The following is a 23,323-nucleotide window of genomic DNA, read 5'->3' on the forward strand; positions in this document are numbered from 1 at the left end:
GCTCCAGGCAATTTACCTAAGTCCAACTTACTGGAAGAATTTCCAATGACCAATATACAGTAAAATCAATGACCTGAAATTCTCAATGTTACTAAAATTTGTTTAACTAATTTTAAAGTTTATAGCAACTCACAGAGCATAAACGATGAGACATAGGGCATGTCTAAGAACTGGGGAAGGAGGTCCTCCTGGGTCTTTGGATTCTTCCCGGCACCACAGCCCCCCTGAACTCCCTCAGTCCCACCCCATACCATCCCAGACCTCCACATACCGCCCCTGCCTTCCCCTACTCTCAGTCCCTTCCCCACCTCTTCCCCTAACACCTTCCCTTTTTCTCTCCTTACACTTGCCCTTTGTAGGTCTGTAGCTTAAGCTATGAGATATTCGGTCTTTTCTATCATTTACTGTTTTGACTTGACACAAATTAAATATTGTTTAAAATGCTGTTTTGGTTTTGTCTTTACAACCCATCAACTAAGATGACCCAGAGACCTTCAAAAGCTATTTTTAAAAGTCTCCATCCAATATTTTTAAGAATATCAATAGCTATAACTTTATAAATGGAAGAAGAAAAGCATTGTCAATATATTAACATGAATTCAGTAATTTCAGTGAATTCGTCATTTGGTTGAATGCATGATTGAACTAATTGATGCTTTTGGCAAACTGGTCATTAAAAACATATGCCTGCACTGGGTGTGGTGACTCATGCCTATAATCCTTGCACTTTGGGAGGCCGAGGCAGGTGGATTGCTTGAGCTCAGGAATTCAAGACCAGCCTGGGCAACATGGCAAAATTCCACCTCTACAAAAAATACAGAAATTAGCCAGGCATGGTGGTGCATAGCTTTTGTCCCAGCTACTTGGGAGGCTGACGTGGGAGGACTGCTTGAGCCTGAGAGGCAGAGGTTGCAGTGAGCCACTGCACTCCAACTTGGACAACAGAGTGAGACCCTGTCTCAAAACAAACAAGCAAACACACACACACACTCCCATATGCCTGTATCCCTATTCTTGGTCACCCAAAAAAGGGTGTGAATTTCGGCTTAGAGACCTCATACATGGTTGTCCCTGTAACACGAAAAAATGAGGGCCCCATGTAAAGTTAGAATAAGGCATGACAACATAGAAAAAAGGGACAGGAGAGGCAGCAGCTAGAATACTGCAATAAAAAGAGACTAGAAAGGTTTAGAGGAGAAAAAAATATAAGTAAGGAGTAAGCGAGAGAATCAATGAATACAGTTGCTTAGAATCTCTATAAAGGGTGACGTCTACAAGGCCTATATGCGTATTAGTAATCTGTGTTCCAGAAATTCATTATTACCAAAGTGTATATGATTATTGATACTCTCACATTCTCCTTATTAAAAATTACTAGAAATAATCCCCCACCCAAGCTACTGTTTAAGCACAAATCTAAGTCTAAGAAAATGGACATCAGCCTTTACAGAAAAAAAAAAATAGAACAGGACCAAAATTCAAGAATAACATTAACATGGGAATGATCTCCTTTAATCCTGCAAAAGGAGATATACATGCTTTACACTGCTTCTTTAAGGATGAGGACTACTTCTCAGTCTTATAAAAGGAGATCCTGCCATTTGCAACGACATGAATAAAGCTGGAGGACATTATGCTAAATGAAATAAGCCAGGCATAGAAAAAACATGCCACATGGTCTTCTTTCATATGTGGCATCCAAAAAGAAATCGAATACACACAAACAAAAAGTAGAAGACTTTTTCCCAAGTGAAGGGGAGCAAAGAAATAGGGTGAAGTAGGTCAAAGGCACTGAGGTGCAGTTATGTAAGATGAGTAAGTCTGGAGACCTACCATATGATGAGGACTCCAGGTAATGGAAGGGTATTATATATTAAAAATTTATTAAGAGAATAGATTTTAAGTGCTCTTACCACACACAAAAAACTAACTATGTGATGATGGATATGTTAATTGGCTTCACTGTAGGAAGCATTTCACTATGTGATATGGTCTGCATGTGTGTCCCCATCCACACCTCATACTGAGATGTAATTCCTAATGTTGGAAGTGGGGCCTGTTGGGAGGTCATTTGGTCATGGTGGTGGATTTCTGATGAATGGCTCTGCATCATCCCTCTTGGTACTGTCTTCAGGACAGTCAGTGAATTCTTAAGAGATCTAGTGGTTTATAAGTGTTTGACACCTCCCTGCTCTCTGTCTTGCTCCTGCTCTCATGTGACATGCTTGCTCCCTGGAAGCCATGATTGTAAGCTCCTCAGAAGCCAGCATCATGCTTCCTATACAGCCTGTGGAACCATGAGCCAATTAAGTCTCTTATCTTTATAAATTATCGAGCCTCAGGCATTTATAGCAATGCAAGAATAGACCACTAATACACTATGGATATCAAAATATCATGTTGTGCTTTAAATATAGGTAATAAAAAATTGTTTTAAAGGATGAGGAAAGTTAGAAAGTTCAGAGCTGAGCCTTGAACCCAGATTGTTTTCACTCTAAAGGCTTCAGAACTACAGTAATTTTACAAAATAGCCCCCAAATTCTGTGGTACTTAATAAAAAAGTAGGGTATCTGTCCCCACTCCTCTTGAATTGGGTGACTGCTTCAACCGTTGTGGTGCGGTGTTCCTTCCAAGGCCACATCCTATAAGGTGATGCAGCTTCTGCCTTGTGCTGGGCCCCTTGTGCCTGCAGCCCTGAGCTTCCACATAAAAAGCTTGAAGACTCTGAAGCTGCCATGTCATGAGGAAGACATTCTACATGGAGAGGCCTCATGTGGAACCATCTTCATCTTCCAGACGCCTGATTCCATACACACAATATGGGAATCAACAGACCTTCAAGTCTTCCAAAGATAGGTTCCCAATAGCCAAGTCTTCCCAATCTTCAAGTCTTCCCAGGTGAAGCCCCAGTCAGTGTACAGCAAAAACAGGCCATCTCCATTGGGCTTTGTCCAAATTTACACTCCCAGAATTCATGAACACACGGCTGTTGCTGAGATTCAAGGTAATTTGTTACATAGAGAGAGACTCAAGAATAACACCCTTCACCACGACAGGCCACACTCCCGACCTCAAATTCAGCAAGGCGTGATGGTATGATAGGACTGTCGCTGAAATCAAAACTCAGCCACCAGTAAATCATGGATATGTGGGAATACACAAACACACATCAATGTGCGCACAGGCAGAATACCTCTTATCAACTTTACAAACAATGAAACAAATACATTAAAAGAATGACTTGAAACACAGCATGTACTTTTGTGGTACAGAAATAAACAATTGATAGGCTAGGCGCGGTGGCTCACGCCTGTAAACCCAGCACTTTGGGAGGCTGAGGCGGGTGGATCACGAGGTCAGGAGATCGAGACCATCCTGGCTAACATGGTGAAACTCCATCTCTGCTAAAAACACAAAAAATTAGTCAGGCGTGGTGGCGGGCACCTGTAATCCCAGCTACTCGGGAGGCTGAGGCAGGAGAATGGTGTGAACCCGGGAGGCGGAGCTTGCCGTGAGCGGAGATCACCCCACTGCACTCCAGCCTGGGCAACAGAGCGAGACTCAATCTCAAAAAAAGAAAAAAAAGAAGAAGAAGAAAAAGAAACAAACACTTGATAAAAACCACCCCCTCTAGAGAAGACCCAATCAAGCAAATAGAAGACATGCCACATTTAATTCAAACCAATGATGCTTGGGTGTAAGGCAATTTTCTTACATGCAGCAGGAATAGAAAATATCCCAATTTTGCTCCAAGGCACTTCATAGGAATTGAGATGGGATTCCACAGAAACAGATAAAATGACTCTACAAAGCAGCAGAGTATCAGGACGTTCTGATCAATTCACAAGTCCACACAGATTCCCAAAACAAAACCATACAACAAAAATCTTCAGAGGAAAGGGTTCAGCTGTGGGAATACATTAAAGGCTGTTGGGACAAACACGTCCAGTGATGCTCTGTACCAGGTGGCAAAGGAATAAACAGAAACCAATTTTAAAACTCAGCTCCAATCACTTACTGCAGGACATTCGCAAGCTACCAAAGCTCAAAGAGTGAAGGAAAACCACTCCTGTGTTACCGAATGGGTGTCTGAATCTTTGAAAGGTTCACATTTGCTCTTGAATGACAATTTTTCTGATACACTGGCCCAGATGTGGCCAATGATCTCATGCCATCTGGTGTTCAGAGAAGGTACTCCAATGAGAAGCAAATCCCAAATGTTGCAAAATAAAAAGGACTGAATTTTCAACACAGTAAAACTCTGGTGTGGAGCTGATGCCAAACAAGAGAAAAACATCAACAGGAATCAAAGAGAAATTGTGGAAGCAGACTACAATATGTGTTGCAATTTAATGTATACTTACAAAGTGACCGTCACATCATTAGGAAAAGAAATATTTAGTCCTAGTTAGTTAGATAGCCATTTGGTTACAGTAAAACTAAGCTCCTGCTTTGGGCCAGAAACTAAGTAAACTTGATACAGATCAAAGAGACAAATGTAAAACTAGATAGAAAAGAGAATAAATGTAGGTCAATGTACGTGTCTCTAAAGAAGCTTTCTAGATAAAAAAATGAAGACATTTTCCAGAAAAGAATCGTAAGATTAAAAATATTTTTGCAACAAAAACTTTATAAACAAAATCTAAAGGCAAGTGACAAACTTTAAAAAAAAAAAAAAATGCACGTGAACATGCCCAGGAGACAGAATGAATAACAGTGATGCATGGAACAGACAATGCAGAGAAGCAAATATCTCATTAACCAGACATATTTAAAGGTACAAATTGATGAATACAATTTAAAGAAAAAAAAAAAACAAGACAACACTTTCCTTCTATCAAAATAACAAAGATCTGACTGGGCACGGTGGCTCACACCTGTAATCCCAGCACTTCGGGAGGCTGAGGTGGGGGGGATCACCTGAGGTCAAGAGTTCGAGACCAGCCTGGCCAATATGGCAAAACCCCATCTCTACTAAAAACACAAAAATTAGCTGGGTGTGGTGGCACATGCTTGTAATCCCAGCTACTCAGGAGCCTGAGGCAGGAGAATCGCTTGAACCCGAGGCAGAGGTTGCAGTAAGCTGAGATCATGCCACTGCACTCCAGCCTGGGCGACAGAGCGAGATTCAGTCTCAAACAACAACAACAATATTCTACATACAAGATAGGTGAGACACAAAAAGTGGCCCATTTTCACATACCAGTAGGTCAACAAAATAGGTCTTTCTCAACAGTAAATTGGCAATTTTGTAATGAGAATCTTGAAATGCTCAAATCATGTAACAGAAAAAATGCAATCCAACTGAATAAATATAACTTACTGGCAAATATATGAAAAAGTAAGCTGTACACACAGATTTAGGCATAAGCATGTTTGTTGTGGCATTATTCCTAATATCAACAATTGTGAACAAAATTCGAAATGTTTATTGAATAAAGTATGGTACCCTACTAAGTTTTAATTTCTTCTCCAAAATAAAGTTTTCATAGTACAGAGAAAAATGTGTAGAGAGAAAACACCAGGTAATTAAACATTTAAAAGCCAGATTCTCTTTCACTTTAGAAAGAAAAATAGATTTTAAAAATTGGGGTGGGCCAGGCATGGAGGCTCACGACTGTAATCCCAGCAATTTGGGAGGCTGAGGTAGGTGGATCACAAGGTCAGGAGATCGAGACCATCCTGGCCAATGTGGTGAAACCCCATCTCTACTAAAAACACAAAAATTAGCTGGGCGTGGTGGGGCATGCCTGTAATCCCAGCTACTCAGGAGGCTGAGACAGGAGAATCACTTGAACCAGGGAGTTGGAGGTTGCAGTGAGCTGAGATGATGCCACTATACTCCAGCCTGGTGACAGACCAAGACTCCATCTCAAAAAAAAAAAAAAAAAATTAGGGCAATGGAGTAATGTTCAGAATTTCGGTAAGGCCTAGGGGTGTGCCTTCATCAACGCCAGTTTTACTCATGTCGGTCACTATAATATCTGAAGGGGCATTTTCTAGGTCAAATTTATAACGGGGAAAATAAAATCTCAATCCATGACAGTCTTTATTCAAATAAAGTGCCTTTTAAAAGAGTCTCTCATTTCTCCTGTTTCACAGAAAATAAGACCTGACCTCAGAAAGCACCTTTCACAACCCTCACACCACCCAGGTTAGAGGTGGTGGTGGTGGCAGGGGGAGGAACATCTATCTCAAAAGAAGTAAAAGATACACAAAAGATTCAAAAGTTGATGAGGAAACTGGGAAGATAGGCCTACAATAAAAATGATGGGAAAAATTACAAAGTCATTCCTGTTCCCACAGGCAAAATGCAAAAGCAAAACCCAAACTAGAATAACTATTCCAAGAATAATTATGACAATTCATACGGCCATAATAATAGCTAATATTTATTGCATATTACCGTTTCAGCTCCACTCACCCCACAACCCCGCCTCACCACCACCACCAAGTCTTCACAAGCACACACACCAGGTTAATTGTACCATAAGCCTAGCAGGCTCATGGCTAGACCATGTCTGAGCTAGAATCCAAACTCTGGTGGTCCACGTCTAAAGCCTATGCATGACTCTCACCCACCATCCAGCACTCTTCAACACATCACATCATGGCACAAAAAGAAAATGATGTCTGTAGGGCACAGCAGAGTTTACGGAAGAGACTGCTGAGGGGCTGGCCCAAGCCTAACAGAGGTGCCCAGAGGGCTACCAGAATGAATACTTCAGTACATCCCATTCAGAACACACCTGTTGGGAAGTTATACCGCTGCTCAGTATACAATAGAGTTCTAGCAACATCATAAAAATTAGCCTGCTAAATAGTAAAAGAAAACCGGGACTTAAATCAGTCATTTTAACTTTTTGAACTTTTTGGTAACAATTTAGTAATTTATTAAACAACAATAATATAATAACAATAATAATTATTTAATATTAAAAATTTTGCTGTGTAACACCGATTACATAGCACAATTTTCACAGTATCAAGAGATCTTTAAAGTTTTTCTCTGAACTACTCCTTTTAAATACGAACATGACTTACGTAGTACATTTTTTTCCATTATCTGCAAATAAAGCTGCCATTGCTCTAAAAACGATCGTCAGATATCTACCTGTGCTGGAAATTGAGAAAGAGAGCAGTTTTCTGAATGAGTGTTTATGAATTTTCATCCACTAAAACTTGCATCAAAAAAGAAAACCATTAAACCTCAACTGACAGCTGAAGTGGTAATGCTCATGGCCCTAGTAATGTGACAGCGAACTTCAACGGTCTTTTCTTTTACTTTTGCAACACTGCAGAGTGGCCACAAGAGGGCACCAGCAACACAGTATTCCCTCAGCCCACAGAGGTAAACTACAACTGCCTAACATTACAGAAAAACATAGGGTTTTAGTACGGGGGCTATTGTTTTCCACCTATTCGTGTTCTAGGAGCCAACAGAGTATAAGCTGAGCATTTTGCACAGGACGAGAGACCTGCCCATATCACAAGGCTAAAGTTCAAGCCCGGCCTGGAGCATAGCACTAGCTCTAAGATGCCAGAACAACTCCTTCTCGGCCACGTTCCTTCTGATGGGAAACTGACCCAGGGTTCAATTTCCTCCACGCATCAACCAAATCATGAAGCAGTTGGAATTAAAAGCGATTGCTCACATATTTCTTCTGCTTTACCAATCTCAAAGTTTAAGACTGCCAAGAGCTACTCAGATCAAGAAGTTAAAACAAGTGTAAGTCCTATTTGGTCAAAAACGATACATCTTGTATAACATCCTGGAAAATGACAGCAAGGAAAAGGGGAATATAAGGAAATAAAAGGAAAACGTTTGCATGAAGAAAAGGAGAGTAGAACGAGCAAAGAAAGATGAGAGAAATAGAAGAGGGGAAAGGGAGGGTCAGATGAACACAACACACAGGCAATGGCTGAGACAGACGAGAGGCAGGAAGATGGCGGCCATTCCTCTTCCGGGGATTGCTAACGAAGGTGAGCTCAATGACACGCCTGGATCGTTGACAGCATCTGAGTAAGACTCGTTCTTAGACCACTACAGAGCCAAAATCATCCAACAAGAAATAATAACAGTAATAATAACAGCGCTGCTTAGTTTACTCCTGAGCTCCCCAATACCAGACCTAGTCTTGTCAAGGCTGAAGGCCCACATGCCAAAGATTCATAGGAAATTCTTGAAGAACTGGAAAACCACCTGCAAGGAACAATCATCTAAATGTGGCCACACTTCCAGAGCTACCTAACCCAAACTTCTCAGCCTCCCATGATAGTCTTCTGTGTCCATGATTATTCATGGGTATTAAGCATGCTTAAGACAGGGAGTTCTTAGTCTCCCACCAACTTCATTTTTAATTACCCATAGGTTTTTGGTTTTTTAAGTATGCACACACAGACACACAGAGAGGTGGACAGCTAAAGACCCTGAGGTGTCCTGGTGGCAACTACACAACATTACCCCTTTCCGGATACCATTGCTAAATCTGTCCATTGTTCTGAAGCCAGACTTCCTCATGAGTCTTTCTAAAGAATAATTAACAATTGTGTAGTTTAGCAATCTTCACCAAAACTCCCCAAAAAAGCTCAAAAATCTCGCCTTGATAGCCTGCTTAACAAACCAGCTCTGTGTCTGAACCAGGGAAGGGAGTGATTCAGATAAAACCTCACAGCTCTTTATGCCAGTGAAGCCTATTTCCCAGACTCTGGCTGATGGCATCACAGCAGAGACAGGGAACTCTGGTATCTGAGAGTCCTCTTCTGTATGTGTTTCCTCATGGGCAAAGTCACTGAAAACTTCCTATGCTCAATCACAAACCCTCTAAGCACTTTTTAATACCCTTTCTTGGGGTTTGTAGCTGTCTTTTCCTAAGAGAGATACCATATTCTTCCACTCCGCTGCTCAGTTAAATAGCAAGAAAATGACTTTTTATTACTCAACATCTCTAGATTTTTCTGCATTATTTCATGTCGTATTTCCAAGACACTTCTGCTGAAAGCATTAGCCTCAACTCTTGATGACTGCCTAATTAGATTATACCATCTTTGTTGTAGATAATGTTCTTAGAGCAGTTTTTAAAAGCAAGAATCCAAAAACCAGACCATGATATTCTAGACAGAGGTCAACAAACTTTGGCCCATCAGTTAAATCCAGACCACTGCCTGTTTTTGTAAATAAATATTTATTGGAAAACAACTATGTTCATTTGTTTATTGTATATGGCTGCTTTCTCAGTATGTCAAGAGTTAATTTTCACTTATAGCCCACAAAGCCATAAAAAGTTTACTAATCCATGTTCCAGTCAGAAAGTAACATAGACAGTAATGATTATGTAACAATCCAAAGAAAATGCAGAACTCCTTCCTTAGCAAAGAGTGATTCGGCAAAAATAGTTTTTCTCCCTAAAAAAAAAAAAAAAAAAAAAAATTCAAAAACAGAGACTGTGCAATTGGAATTAAAGGCCTTGAAGCTACTGCTCCTCCATGATCAAGCTTGCAACACATTTGAATACCTTTGAAGGAGCCTCTGTCATAATAAAAAAAATGTGATTAATTAGATCTGTGTATTTTTTACTTAAAATTAAATGCATGATTCCACACAGGAAAATAAAATACAGTTGACTCTTAACAACATGAGTTTGAACAACTGCAAGGGTTCACTTATACAGGATTTTCTTCCTCTTCTGCAACTCCTCAGACAGCAAGACCAAACCCTGGTCTTTCACCTCCTCCTCAGCCAGCTGGATGTGAAGACAATAGGGGTGAAGGCTTTTATGATGATCCACTTTGACTTAACGAATAGTAAATCTATTTTCTCCCTTTTACGATTTTCTTAACACTTTTTCTCTAGCTTACCTTATTATAAGAATACAGTACAAAACACATATACAAAATACGTGCCAATGGGCGGTTTATGTTATCAGTAAGGCTTCCGGTGAAGAGTAGGACATTAGCAGTTGTGTTTTGGGGAATTCAAAAGTTATATGTGTATGTCTGACTGCATGAGGGGTTGGCAACCCTAACCTCCTGCATTGTTTATTGATGAGCTGTATTTTAAAAACCCTACACTGAAGACAGATCATAGAGAGAGCACAGAGAAAATGGCAAACTGACACAAGTTAAGGACCAAGCGTCCAAGTGCAATGATGGAGGAGCTGACATGGAACACAGCAATGAGCTCTGTGATGGGAGTCAAGAACATGGCCAACTTTCATTATGATTATTCATTAATTACTATAACAATATATCTATTGCCTATTTTCTACATGAAGGCCACTATGTCATCTATACTTCTTTATTAATACATAATAATAGTACATATTTATGGGGTACATGTAATATTTTGATACATGCATACAATGTGTAATGATCAAATCAGCATAATTGAAATATGCATCACCTCAAACACATCATGCCAAATCTTCTATTTTGAAATATACAATAGATTATTATTAACTAGAGTCACCCTACCGAGCCATTGAACACTATAACTTATTCTAACTGTATTTTTGTACCCCATAACCAATCCTTCTTCGCTTCCCCCGTTCCCACCCTTCCCACCCTCTGGTAGTAAGCATTCTCCTCTCTACTTCCATGGATCAACTTTCTAGCTCACACATGAGTGAGAACATGGGATATTTGTCTTTTTGTGACTGATTTATTTTACCTAACATTCTGTCCCCCAGCCTCATCCGTAGTGTTTTACTTTTTTCAGTCCTTACAATCACATTAGAAGGCAAGTCATATCACACCCATTTTAGAGAGGTTATGTAAGTTGTACAGTGAGGTCACAAAGCCAAGTAGTAGACCAAATCCAAATCCTCTTCTTGTCCCACTGAACCACCCTATCTGCCCTGAATCTTGCCTCCCAGTGTGACCTTCGACAAGTCATTTAATTTTTGTGCTTCTATTTCCTGAATTAAAGCTTCCATTAAATCAGCAGCTGGACCAGGTGATCCGTATGAAAGTCGTCTTTTATCTCGGAAATCATATAAATCCTTTTTGCTGACTTTGATCACGAAGTCCCAGAAGAGTACCAGTGTAGTGCTCATTTCACTGAGGAAACCCAAGACATGCTTGTTGAATAAGGGAGTAAGTGACTAAATCCTGTTCATTCTGCAAAGATATTTTTCCTTTTATAATAGGCCTCAATGCTCCTTAAGTCCAGCACTGAAGTTGGATTTCTTCAATGAAGAACTAAAGTTAATTAAAAATATTCTGTGTATAAACCATCAGGTATATCACAGGAGGGCATGCAAAGATTAATAAACTATTCTTCCTCCTAATATAGCACTAAGATTGTAATAGGGCGGATCAGTCATTTACCCAATTAAGGATAAAGGTGTATGTTTTATAAAGGTAAAATCTGTATATGATTGAGGTGAGAGAGAGCTTATGCCTGTGAAAAACATAAAAGACTACATAGGAGAAGTGCCATCTGAGTCTGTATTGTTGCAATACTTCCTATTGCAACAATAAGCTATTGGTTTAGTATCTACAGAACTGGAGAACATGTTAGAAAGCCTAAATATTGTAAATGCATAGATAAGCCAAAAAGATTTTATAGTTAGTACTTTAGCATATCACACAGTTTCTTGAACCTAATTATTTTAATTGGGTTAATACTAAATTAAATTATATTCCAAGAATACAAAAATTAAGTAAAGCTGAGATCAGTGATGGACAGCAAACAGGTAATGAGAACAAGCTCCAGGAAAATACAATGTCGTGGCTAACATAATCAAGAATTGAAACTCTACCTGTAAGGAGAAGCATGGGTTTCTTCTCATCTGCCAACATCCAGCTGTGACAGGGACTGCCTAGAGCAAAGGTTCTCAATGTGTGGTTCCTGGGCCAGCAGCATCAGCCTCACCTGGGAACTTGTTAGAAATGCAAATTCCCTGGCCCCACACAATGAATCAGAGAATCTGTGTGTGGGGCTCAGAGATGTGCATTTTCATTAGTTGATTCTTCTGAGGCTCACTCAATTTTGAGAACTATTGGTCCAAAGGATTGTGTTAGATAAAAATTCTGAGTCTTGGTCAGGTTTCGTAGAAAATAATGCTACATTGCTAAGTGACGCTGTTCCTAGGCCAAGGAGGCAGGAGTGAGGGAGCACCTGTATTAGTAATGAGGACCCTTCTTGAACCCACAGTAGACCCTCAAATGCTGTCTTGCCCTGAGCAGGCTCAAGATCACATCTTCATCACTAATTTAATACTTGTGATAATCAAGTAGAAATTAACATAGTAATAATATAGGAAGGCATACTATATATCCCCAAGGTATAAAAAGTGAACTTGTTGAAAGAGTGGGGTATTTTCTTAATAGATAATGATAAAGTGTTCCCCAAAATGAAAGAAAAAATAAACAAGAACAATTACTACTGCTTTCAAAAGAAGTAAGGACTGAAACAGCACAGTTTATGACCTAGACTCCTTATTGGGTATTTACACTTGGATTATATTAGGTTTGCACAAAATAAAAGCCAAATTCTCACATGTTTTAACTGTGATAAATTCTGCAGAGAGAGATGACAACGGCTGGGGTTACAGCCTATGGCCTTCAAACAGCAAGATATGGAGCAAGTGCACATAAGCCCTATTGTATCATTTTCTGATGTGTGCAATGACTTCATCATCTAATCAGTGCACTGACCATCTGCTAGGAATCTGCTGTAACTGCATCAGTTTGATAGAGAAGTATAGTATTGCCTGACACCAGTGAGGGAGAAAGAACAAAAAAAAAAAAAAATGGAGAAAGCTAGAAAAGGAGTAGTTGGCCCACAGAAGAGGTCCAGAACCTGTATATGTCCCGAAACTTAAAAACTATTGGCAGGGCATGGTGGCTCACGCCTGTAATCCCAGCACTTTGGGAGGTTGAGGTGGGCAGATCACAAGGTCAGGAGTTCGAGACCAGCCTGGTGAAACCCCATCTCTACTAAAAATACAAAAATTAGCTGGACATGGTGGTGCATGCCTGTAATCCCAGCTATTCGGGAGGCTGAGGCAGAAGAATCGCTTGAACCAGGGAGGCAGAGGTTGCAGTGAGCTGAGATTGCACCATTGCCCTCCAGCCTGGCGACAGAGCTAGACTCCGTCTAAAAAATAAATAAATAAATAAATAAGAAGAAATTCCATAAATTTAAAACAGGACATGTAGCTTGAGAACATTTTCTTCCTAGTAATGTAAAAAACACACTCTCTAGAACACTCTTCTGATCACCAGAGAAACTGTCACAAAATGAATTTGATAACAATCATTTTTGACAGAAGTAACCACTGGACACTATGTCACATCGGGACGAGAATCAGGATATTTGTGGGAAGCCCCCTCACATTGGTTTATGACTACATCTTTTAGATATTATTTCAGGCATCAAATGCTATCTGCCCCAAACCATTAAAAAGAACATAAGAGATGCAGCTGTAAACATAGATACATTTATAATAATAATAGAAATGAGAAAGGACACACTTGATACAGAAAGTATGATTTTGATTTAAAAAAACTATTTACCAACAAGTAGGCAATAATTTCTTCACTATTTTAAAATGCTACATCTGAAAAAACATGAGCAAGAGAGAGAGAAGAGAAATTCTGATTCAGGAATAAAAGGCCATACTTCATCCAGTTCTGAAAGATGAAAGCCAGGTGAGATCAGTTCATGGAAGAAGCCATATCCAGAGACATGAGCAGTAAAGAGTCATAGCAAAGATGTTTCCGGGTAGTGGTGGAGTGGGAGGGTAGGAGGGTGGAAGGGTGTGTGGCAGGTGAGCCAGGAATGCTCCAGGCTTGGAGGCAGCAGGTAAGATGGCCAGTGCAACTCAGTGTGACTGGTGGGTTCAGTACAAAAAGAGAGCTGGATGGGCCAACACTGTCCTATGCCTTGAGGCTGAGCAATGTCCAGCAAAGGCATCTGAAGATAAGCAGAAGCAGATAGCACAGGCGTATGCAGACAGAAAAGCTTTAAGTGGCAGGTGATAACCAGGAGCAATGGGAAGAACCCAGCCTGAACTACCGGCTCACCCTGTCCTGCAGCATGCCGAGGTCTCCTCATCATCACTGATTGCAGGACACAGTAAGCAAAAATAACATCCACAGATGGGGGAACAGAAACACACAATAAAAATGATAAGCAACCCGCTTCAGAGAATCAAACAGGTAAAAGAAAATAACGTCCTAAATGAGAGACAGTCAATACATTAAACTGACATCCAAGAGGATATTATCCAAGAGGACAAGCAAGCAGGATATTTTAAATGAATACTTACTATTCTCAAAAAGAGATGGGATCATCAAACAAAACAGGTTATAAAAATGAAAACCATAATTGGTAAACAGAAGAGTACAATGTAAACAACTGACAAGAAAATGAGAAGGCTGAATATCAAGCTGAAGAATTCTTCCCGAGAGGAAAAAGTCACGGGAAAAATTAAAAAGAAAACCTAAGAGACACGGAAGACAGATCAAAGAGTCAACAGACCCTTCCTTTATTGAAAAGATGTTCCAAAACACAATAGAGAAGGACCAGGAGAAACTGTCTAAGAACCAAAGCAAGAAAAAGAACTCTTTAGAATAAAAGGGCCTTAACTACTAAACCAAATGAATGCATAAAGATCATAAAGAAAAAACAGACATATTTGCCTACAATGAAATGAAAAACTTCTGAAGGACAAAAAAGAGGTCATACGATTAAGGATAAGCAACAGACTGGGAGAAAAATATTTGCAACACGTAACAAATGTCAATGCTGAAAATTATGAAGAATTAGAAAAATTTAGAAGAAAAACTCAATTGAACACTAGACATTATATAAGTTAATGCCTGCCACCTTCCCAATAGCCTATTAGGTAGGTTAACCTTATTATCCATTTTACAAATGAACAACCCAAGGCATCAAGTGGTCAAGCAACACTTCTCACATCAAACAGCAACGAACAGAGACACCAAGATCTGAGCCCAGGCAGTCTGGCTCCACTGTCTGCTCTTAAACACATGCCATTTTAATATAAGGTCTAGCCTTATCTGTGCACAGAAGCATATATGATATGTTCATTACAGCATCATTTATAGTACAGAGACAGAAGGAAAAAAACAGCTACCATCAGTAGAGAAACAGATAAGTAAAACATCATACTATGGAATAAATGTAGTATTTAAAATAAAGGCAATATAGGTACATGGAAAAGCATGGTCAATTTTGAAGACCTGTACATTTTTTAAAAAAAGTTCATTGCAGAACAATATGGACATTGTAGACCCATCTTAATTTAAAAATACACAGGTATACATTTATGGCTAGGTACAGAGGCTTGTAAAAGGTAAATAAAACAATCACAGGCAGACACTAGCTATTAGAGGGAGTCCAGTGAGATTTCAAGCAGAAGGCAGGTAGTTTCAAAGGCATTTCTGTCAATGTGTACATCTGATGACCTTATACTAAGGATGGGCTCACATTTTTCTCATGAATAATTAAAGTAGGATTGAGGAAACATTTTCTTGAACAGTTGCTATATGCCAGGCATAATGCTATCAGAGTTATCTCATTCCATTCTAAAACAACTTCATGTGATTATTAGTATCATTATATAGTATCACTTAATAATCAAAAAGAATAGTAAGGCTTAGTGTGTTTAAATAATTCACTGCAAATGTCTTATACCTGGAGAGACTTAGATTTGAGCTACTGTCTATCCTAAACCATGTTGTGTTGTCAAAGCCTGACTGACAATATTGATACAAGGACAGAGAGAAAGAAGTTTCCAGGCTGCATCCACTATAACAGACCCAGGTCTTACCACAGCGATCTCGGACAACCAGGTTCCGGCCTTCCTTCAGGTGTATGGTGAGGAGGTACGCAAAAGGGCTGGGGAGGTTACTCAAGCCATCGCTGGCTTCCCCCGGTACCTGCATAGATGGAGAAGGCAGTTAAGACAGTATGTCTTGGGCCCAAGCAAGAGAATTTCAGAAATACTTCTTAATTTTGGAGGGAAAAAAGAAGGGCCACTATGAAGATCAACTGTCATCCCCAACTTCTCCTCACGACAACTCGGTTACCCTGCTTTATTAACAAGTCCCTTACATTGTTCCCCAGTGGGATTTTATCAGAATTCAGAAGCAAATATGATTACATCTTTGCAAGGTTAACCTTCCAAGAATGAGATAACCAACCTCTGAAATACCCTCATTAAATTACTGCAGGATTCCTTGTTATAAAACTCAGGGTACAGTCCCAAGAGAGGCAACAGGAGGAAGAAGTGCCGCTGCAGGGCTGGTTCCCAAGAACATGTGCCCCGACTTCTGAGTTCAGATGTAAAATGCCCCGTCGTGTTCTCCACTCTTCCCACCAACCCCCATCACCTCTGTAGACCTCCTCCACGTGCAGTAAAATTTCAGTTCTGGGCACTCAGCTGATCCCCCCGCAAGCCCACATGTCCACCTGACACATGCTCCTTCCCTGGGTCCCCAAGGGACATTGTCTCTGTCCAGTGCTCTCCTGGCTTTTCTGCCCTTCTTTTTCATTCTCTGGCACCCACTCTTAGCGTCTGTTACTCTAATCCCCACAGTCTCACCTCCCTGCAACTCAGTCACTTCCTCCTCCAGAAATGCATCAACTCCTGCAGGCCATATTGTAGAATTCAAGTCTGTTTTTGAATATTTATTACATGAGCCCAATTAAATTTTTGAGCCATTTCAAACTTTTGACTGTCCTTAAAGGGAAAGGGCAGATAAGATCATTTATCATTCATTTATTGGACATTCAATTAATCGATCTTGTGGCTAAGCCACCCTTGACAGCCTTCTTTTGAAAGCTTCAAAGCACTTCAGAATGGCTTTATCTCCCTTACTATCTCACTCAATTTCATAGGTACTCTGTATTTTTAGAAGAATCTATCCCAGTCTGACTAATCAATAGACAGTGAATTAATCTCCTCCAGACAAAATTTGCAAGGCCTGTTTTTGTAAGTGGATACGGTTTGGCATTTTTTTTTTTTTTTTTTTTAGCAATAAAAGAGGCAAAGAAATACAAACACAAACATTTGATGAGAAATATCTATAACATTTAATGTTTCTTTTTAAGGAATGCCACTCACAGATTGTTCTTCAAAATGCTGAGATGTCATAGAAGCATTCAGGTCACTGCTTCCACATAGCTTCTGCAAAGAAAAAGAAAAAAAAATCTGCTTTATAAAAGCAAATTAATACCAACTCAGGAAGATATCCTCTATCAGGTCTTTCCCTTTGGAAATCTGATATTTGCATATGCAGCTTCAGTGAGGGCTGCCTTCCTGTTTGTGTGGCAAGGAGACGTGGATTCAGAGGTGTCAATCCAGCTGTGTCCTCTGCTGCCTAAGTCACTGGATAAGAGGAACTGCACGCACCTGCTGGGGCACTGGCATCCCTAGTTCACTCAGGTGTTTAGCATGCAAATAACTGTTCCCAGGGAAAGCAGTGGGGCAGCAGAGCCACTGTGCCAGATCCCTCCCAAGTGGGCTAGCCTGGCTCCCAGCCTCTGATGTGAAACGGCGCAGCTCAGGATCCTGAGAACTGAGCATGTCTGTTAGGAAGGAAACATTTCAAAGTGCGATCTGAGAGACCCTCCTCAAGCCATGCCTTCATGGGGCTAGCAAACTGCTCAATCACCAAACCAAAACTGGGAAATGCAAATTCTGAACAGATGACCTCAGAATGAGAGGTGTCTATGTTTCCCAGTTTTTTGTTTTGTTTTGTTTTGTTTTTTTAAGACAGAGTCTCACTCTGTCACCCAGGCTGGAGTACAATGGCATGATCTCAGCTCACTGCAACCTCCACCTCCCAGGTTCATGCCATTCTCCTGCCTCAGCATCCCGAGTAGCTGGGATTACAGGCACCCATAACAACACCTAGATAATTTTTATATTTTTAATAGAGATAAGGTTTCACCATATTGGCCAGGCTGGTCTCAGACTCCTGATCTCGTGATCTGCCTGCCTCGCCCTCCCAAAGTTCTGGGATTACAGGCGTGAGCCACCGTGCCCAGCACCTACGTTTCCCAATTTTAAAATGCTTCTCATACCCCGGAAATGAGTAAACAGGGCGATGACACCTGCATCATGCAGTAGTTAGTATGGGGCATAGATTCCTCAGTTGTATCAGCTTTTATATGCACAAAGGAGATTTTGTCTGTTTCTGGAACTTTAACAGAGTTTCTGGGCTGAATGTGAGGACAGCTGCCTGCAATGAGAGGCAGAGTGGAGGGGACATGAGCAAATGGCCTCCCAGCAATTTGAGGATGTTCCTGTTTGGCACATTAGCCAGGACTGACTGTGTCAATGAAAAACATAGGAATTTCCCCTCCAAAGATGACTGGATAACTTCATTGCTATGGGCCAATTAGGAGATGAGAGGCAGCCCTGGAGACACTGCTTAGGAAACCATGAGCCACTGGAGGTAGGGGCACTGATGATATTAGTCCTTTCCATGCACAATGACCACCAGTAACCACCTGGACATGACTCAGAGATCCAGCTTGATGGCAGGCTACCTTCCAAGACACACATTCGCTCTCTCCAAGTGGAGCCTCAAGAAGCAACAAAACATCCAGACCGGGGGGGCAAATCTTCAACACCCACGAGATGGTGAGGAGCTACAAACAAGGATGGGCTTTCTGGCCCACTGCCGCTGCATGCAGTGACATCGAGAAAGGCTGCAACTGGGCAGAAACGAGCCCTGAGCATAAGAAGGCATGGAGCCTCCTGGGGCTAGGACAAACAGAGGCCCTGAGGTTCTTGTAATCTGTGATTCTTACCCTTGCCTGTTTCCCCATCGGTCCCAGGTTTAATGTCCCTAGACTGTGAATACATTGTGTTCAGTTCAGGTTAATTCACACAGGACCAAGAGTGATTTCAGACACAGGCTTTCTCTAGGACCCTGGCACTTTAGCCACTATATGCCTCTGACCCAGGAAGTACCACCACGGCCTAGGCAGGAAAACAGCCCTAACTCTCAATGTGGCTTGATGATGGACAAGAAAAGAGGCCACAAGTCCTTTGCCAAAAAACCTCTCCTTTGGTTCTTGGTGTCTCCTGCACGTGTTATGTATAAAAGGACCCCCAGGTGAGTTGGGCAGTACTCTCTGAAGTCCACTTGATGGCAATAATCAGAACCTTATTCAACTTACTGACTTTCCCAATATCAATAGATTTCTATATGTTTTATATCATACAGTATCATTTCCCAGAAATGCAATCAAATGCAATCATTCTGTCTGATTTCTGGTACCAATAACCATGCCTTCACATGCAGAGCCAAGAGTAACTGGTGCTGATGCTCTGAAGCCTGAAAATCACATGCTATAGTCTCCAGTTCTATTAATTGAATCAATGTTCCACTTAACCAATCCCATTTTGAAGATAATTCCACAAAACTACTGGGATCTACTGAAGTGGATAATAACACTTTTGATTAAAGTGTTATGTCATTAGCCAAGGATAATGATGGTCTTGTATCTTCTACTTTCAAGTGGACGAGAGAACAGAGGTATGATTAAACCATATCACCCCTCAGACTGGACCATATATATTCTCCCAAGTTGGTCTCACTGTACTGAATGACGATGTTAATTAAATGACAAAATTAATCCACCTAACCACCGTCATTAACGTGCTATCAAAAATGAAAACGGAGCTTTTATTCAAATATGTGATAAGTCTTCCACTTATAACAACAAGGAAATTCAATGTGAGGAATGACATTAATTCAACATTATGGCTGGTTTTACTCACAGAAAAGTCACAGAACTTAAAGTTATGGTTCCCACAGCCACCATAACTGTCACACACCATATATAAACACCAAGATAGGAAAGTGATTACCATAAAGAACAGCAAAATGTTCCATATGCACAGGAGGATGGAGTTACAGCCGCTGGGGGACACATAACTTTGGATATTCGCCCACACTCTTGCATAGTGCCTATGGTATTACTCATTGAGTAGAAGTTGCATTATTTTCACCTGTTTTGTAAACCTAGCAACTACATCAGTAACTTACTTTTTCATTAAGAAGAGCAAAATTAATATTTATTTCATCAGGAATACCCCAGAATACCACTATTATTAGATTTTTTTAAAATGTTCCCTAGGTTGTAGAGGCTCATGCCTGTAATCCCAACACTTTGGGAGGCCAAGGTGGGTGGATCACCTGAGGTCAGGAGTTTGAGACCAGCCTGGCCAACGTGGCAAACCACCCCCCATCTCTAATAAAAATACAAAAATTATCCAGGTGTGGTGGTGTGCACCTGTAATCCCAGTTTCTCTGGAGGCTGAGGCAGGAGAGTCACCTGAACCCAGGAGGCGGAGGTTGCAGTAAGCCAAGATCATACCACTGTACTCCACGCTGCGCAAGAGAGTGAAACTCCATCTCAAGAAAAAAATTTTAAAAAGTTCCCTATAAATGTAACCAAATACTGTGGGTTGCCTTTCTTTGTTTTGAGGTTTTGTTTTATTTTTTGTTTTCTTTTTTTTTTAGAGACAAGTTCTCCCTCTATCACCCAGGCTGGAGTACATTGACATGTTCATAGCTCACTGCAGCTTCGACCTCCTGGGACTTTAAGCCATCCTCCTGCCTCAGCCTCCTGAGTAGCTGAGATTACAAGTGCACACCATCACACTTGGCTAAGTTTTGTTTTACTTCATAAATATTTTAGAATATAAAAATTGTAAAATAGATATATTTTATAGTATTATACGTTATGTTATAAAATATTTTATAAAATAATTTATTTTATAAATTTTATTACAAAATTTATTTTTGTAGAGATGCCTTCCCACAGCCACCAAAATTGTCACACACCAGCCCAGGCTGGTCTCTATCTCCTGGCCTTAAGCCATCTTCCCACCTTGGCCTCCCACAAAGCACTAGGATTACCGATATGAGCTACTGTGCTTGGCCTTTCTCAAAAAAAATTTACTTAAAAAAATTAACACACTGTAAAATTGACATTTTCCACGTGTACATTGCCATAGTTTTAAACACCTGTATATATTTGTATAACCCCCACCACAATCAGAATATAGAACAGTTCTACCACCCAAAAAATTCCTCTGTGCTATCCCACTTTGAACCCCATCTGTAGTCAAATCTTCCAACTCTAGACCCATGGCAAGTAACTGTATATTTTCATCATATAGTTTTATCTTTTCTAGAATATCATATCATTGGAATCATACAGTATTTAAATGTTTGAGACTGGAATCTTTTACCCAACTTAATGCATTTGGAATCCATAAAGGTTGTCATCTGCATCATTCTTTTTTATTGCTGAGTAGTATTCCATTCTAGAGATGTACTATCTATTGATTGTTTACCTAATAAGCATCATTTTAACATTTCAAACAAATTTTGTACAAGTACATACTCAGGAAGAGAAATAATTTTAAATATTATCAAAGCTAATACGTCTCGATATGACAAAATTGTCTCATTACATACTAGCATTCAGAAACACAGCCTGAACATCTTGGAATGAGCACTATTACGAGATTAGTCTTCCCTTGCATAGCTCTTACTATTGCCTTTCAGATAAGTGTTTTTCATTAGTGTTTTTTAAATAAAAGCAAGTTTGCATTGATATTTCCCTGCTGCCTGGCTAACCTGAAATTTGTGGGAAGGTAATACATACTTTGCATTCCCTTTAGATGTGGATTTTCCATCCATAAGAATGCAAATATAGTAAAATTCAGCAGGATATGGGAAGATACTGGAATGGCAGATCAATTATGTTAAAAGAAAATCTCTAGTCACCAAGGACTTTGAGATTGAGGGCAAGACGCTGTTGTGAATAAACATTTTCCTTTCAATATACACTAAATGTGATCCTGTACAAATATCACCTCCCATGTGGCTGTCTGAAGGATCTTACTGCGAGGCACACATAGGAAGCCAAATTAAAAATTATGTAAGCAGTCACTGTTTGTTTAAATTTCAGTGGAAGAAAACATAAACCCACATCCAGAAAAGCTAAATAAGAGTAAAAAGTTGGCTGAACAAATCAATAGAATTCTCTTTATAAACTGCCCCATTAAAGTATATAAATGTATACATACTGCATATTTAATCTGTAACCCATATCTTGTCTCTTTAGAATACATATATTTAAGAATACAGGAGTCACAAACACAAACACCTAGAGGAAAAAGGAAGTTACAAAATAAGCAAAAGGAATCAGACGGCTCCACTAACCATGAAGCAGCAACTGGACACAGTGATAGAATGAAAAGAGAGTTACATGGCAATGGGAGGTCAAAACTGGAAGGTGTTTTCAGAAGACAACTGAGCCTACCAAAAGGCCAAGTCTGTTCTTATTTTTTATACCACTTTTCAGGAGGTTATGGATCATGCAATCAAGGTGTATAAATTTAATTCTCTCTTATCTCCAAGACTGGTCTCTAAAAGTGATTACCCTGCAATATTAACTGTCTAATCTAATAGCAAAATATGAATCGTGTGTGTGTGTCCATATACCTTGCTCATGTATATAATGGTATAAAACAGACAGTAAATTACATCCCATGAGACAAACCAGCCCGCCGCTTGCTTTTACAAATAAAGTTTGACTGAAATACACCACTGTCTACTTGTTCCTGTGTTGTCTATGGCTAATGTCATGTGACCTCATCTTGAGTAGTTGTGACAGAGACCTGTGGCCCACAAAGCTCTGGCCCTTTATAAAAACAAAAGTTTACCAATCCCTGTTGAAATGCTCTAAAATTTCGCATATTCAGTAATATTTGTCTACTGACCTGCTATAAGTTTTTTGCATGTTTATTAACAGGAGATACTTTAAAAAATGGTTGCTTGTACATTGCTGAGCACTTTCTAATGTAAAATTTATACTCATTGTAACTTCTTAAAACAAGTCCACAGGCTGTCATTAGTCTCCCCAATTGGCAAAGAGGAAAGCAGAGCCAGGTGGCTAAATGGCCATCACAGGAAAGCTGGAGAGTTAGGCCTTGGCGAGCACTCTGGGTTGGGCTTCCTCTGAGTTACCTGGGTAAGCTGCTCTTTTCACTGTACCACACCTGTGCCAAGAGAATACAAAAACAGCACACCTCACCTGACCAGGAGGTAGCTGTACATGGTAGAGAACAAGGCTCTGGAATCCAAAATATCAGTTCCAACTCTGCTACTTTTTTTTATTATTATTATACTTTAAGTTCTAGGGTACATGTGCACAACCTGCAGGTTTGTTACATATGTATACATGTGCCATGTTGGTGTGCTGCACCCATTAACTCATCATTTACATTAGGTATATCTCCTAATGCTATTCCTCCCC

The 23,323-nt window shown here is 40.1% G+C and overlaps 1 protein-coding gene across 2 annotated transcripts in view; it reads right to left on the bottom strand.

The window, feature by feature from the left end:
* The window catches only part of MCTP2 (multiple C2 domains, transmembrane 2), a 194,614-nt gene that overhangs the window by 158,782 nt on the left and 12,509 nt on the right, over positions 1-23,323 (bottom strand). For both annotated transcript variants that reach the window (XM_011957959.1, XM_011957951.1), the window contains exons 2-3: positions 17,100-17,162; positions 15,804-15,912 (exon numbers count right to left, since the gene is read on the bottom strand). In XM_011957959.1, the coding sequence (XP_011813349.1) occupies positions 15,804-15,912; positions 17,100-17,162 (172 nt within the window). The remainder of the gene's footprint in view (positions 1-15,803; positions 15,913-17,099; positions 17,163-23,323) is intronic.

The sequence above is a fragment of the Colobus angolensis genome, unplaced genomic scaffold (assembly GCF_000951035.1).
Source record: "Colobus angolensis palliatus isolate OR3802 unplaced genomic scaffold, Cang.pa_1.0 Scaffold112, whole genome shotgun sequence".
Classification (NCBI taxonomy): domain Eukaryota; kingdom Metazoa; phylum Chordata; class Mammalia; order Primates; family Cercopithecidae; genus Colobus; species Colobus angolensis.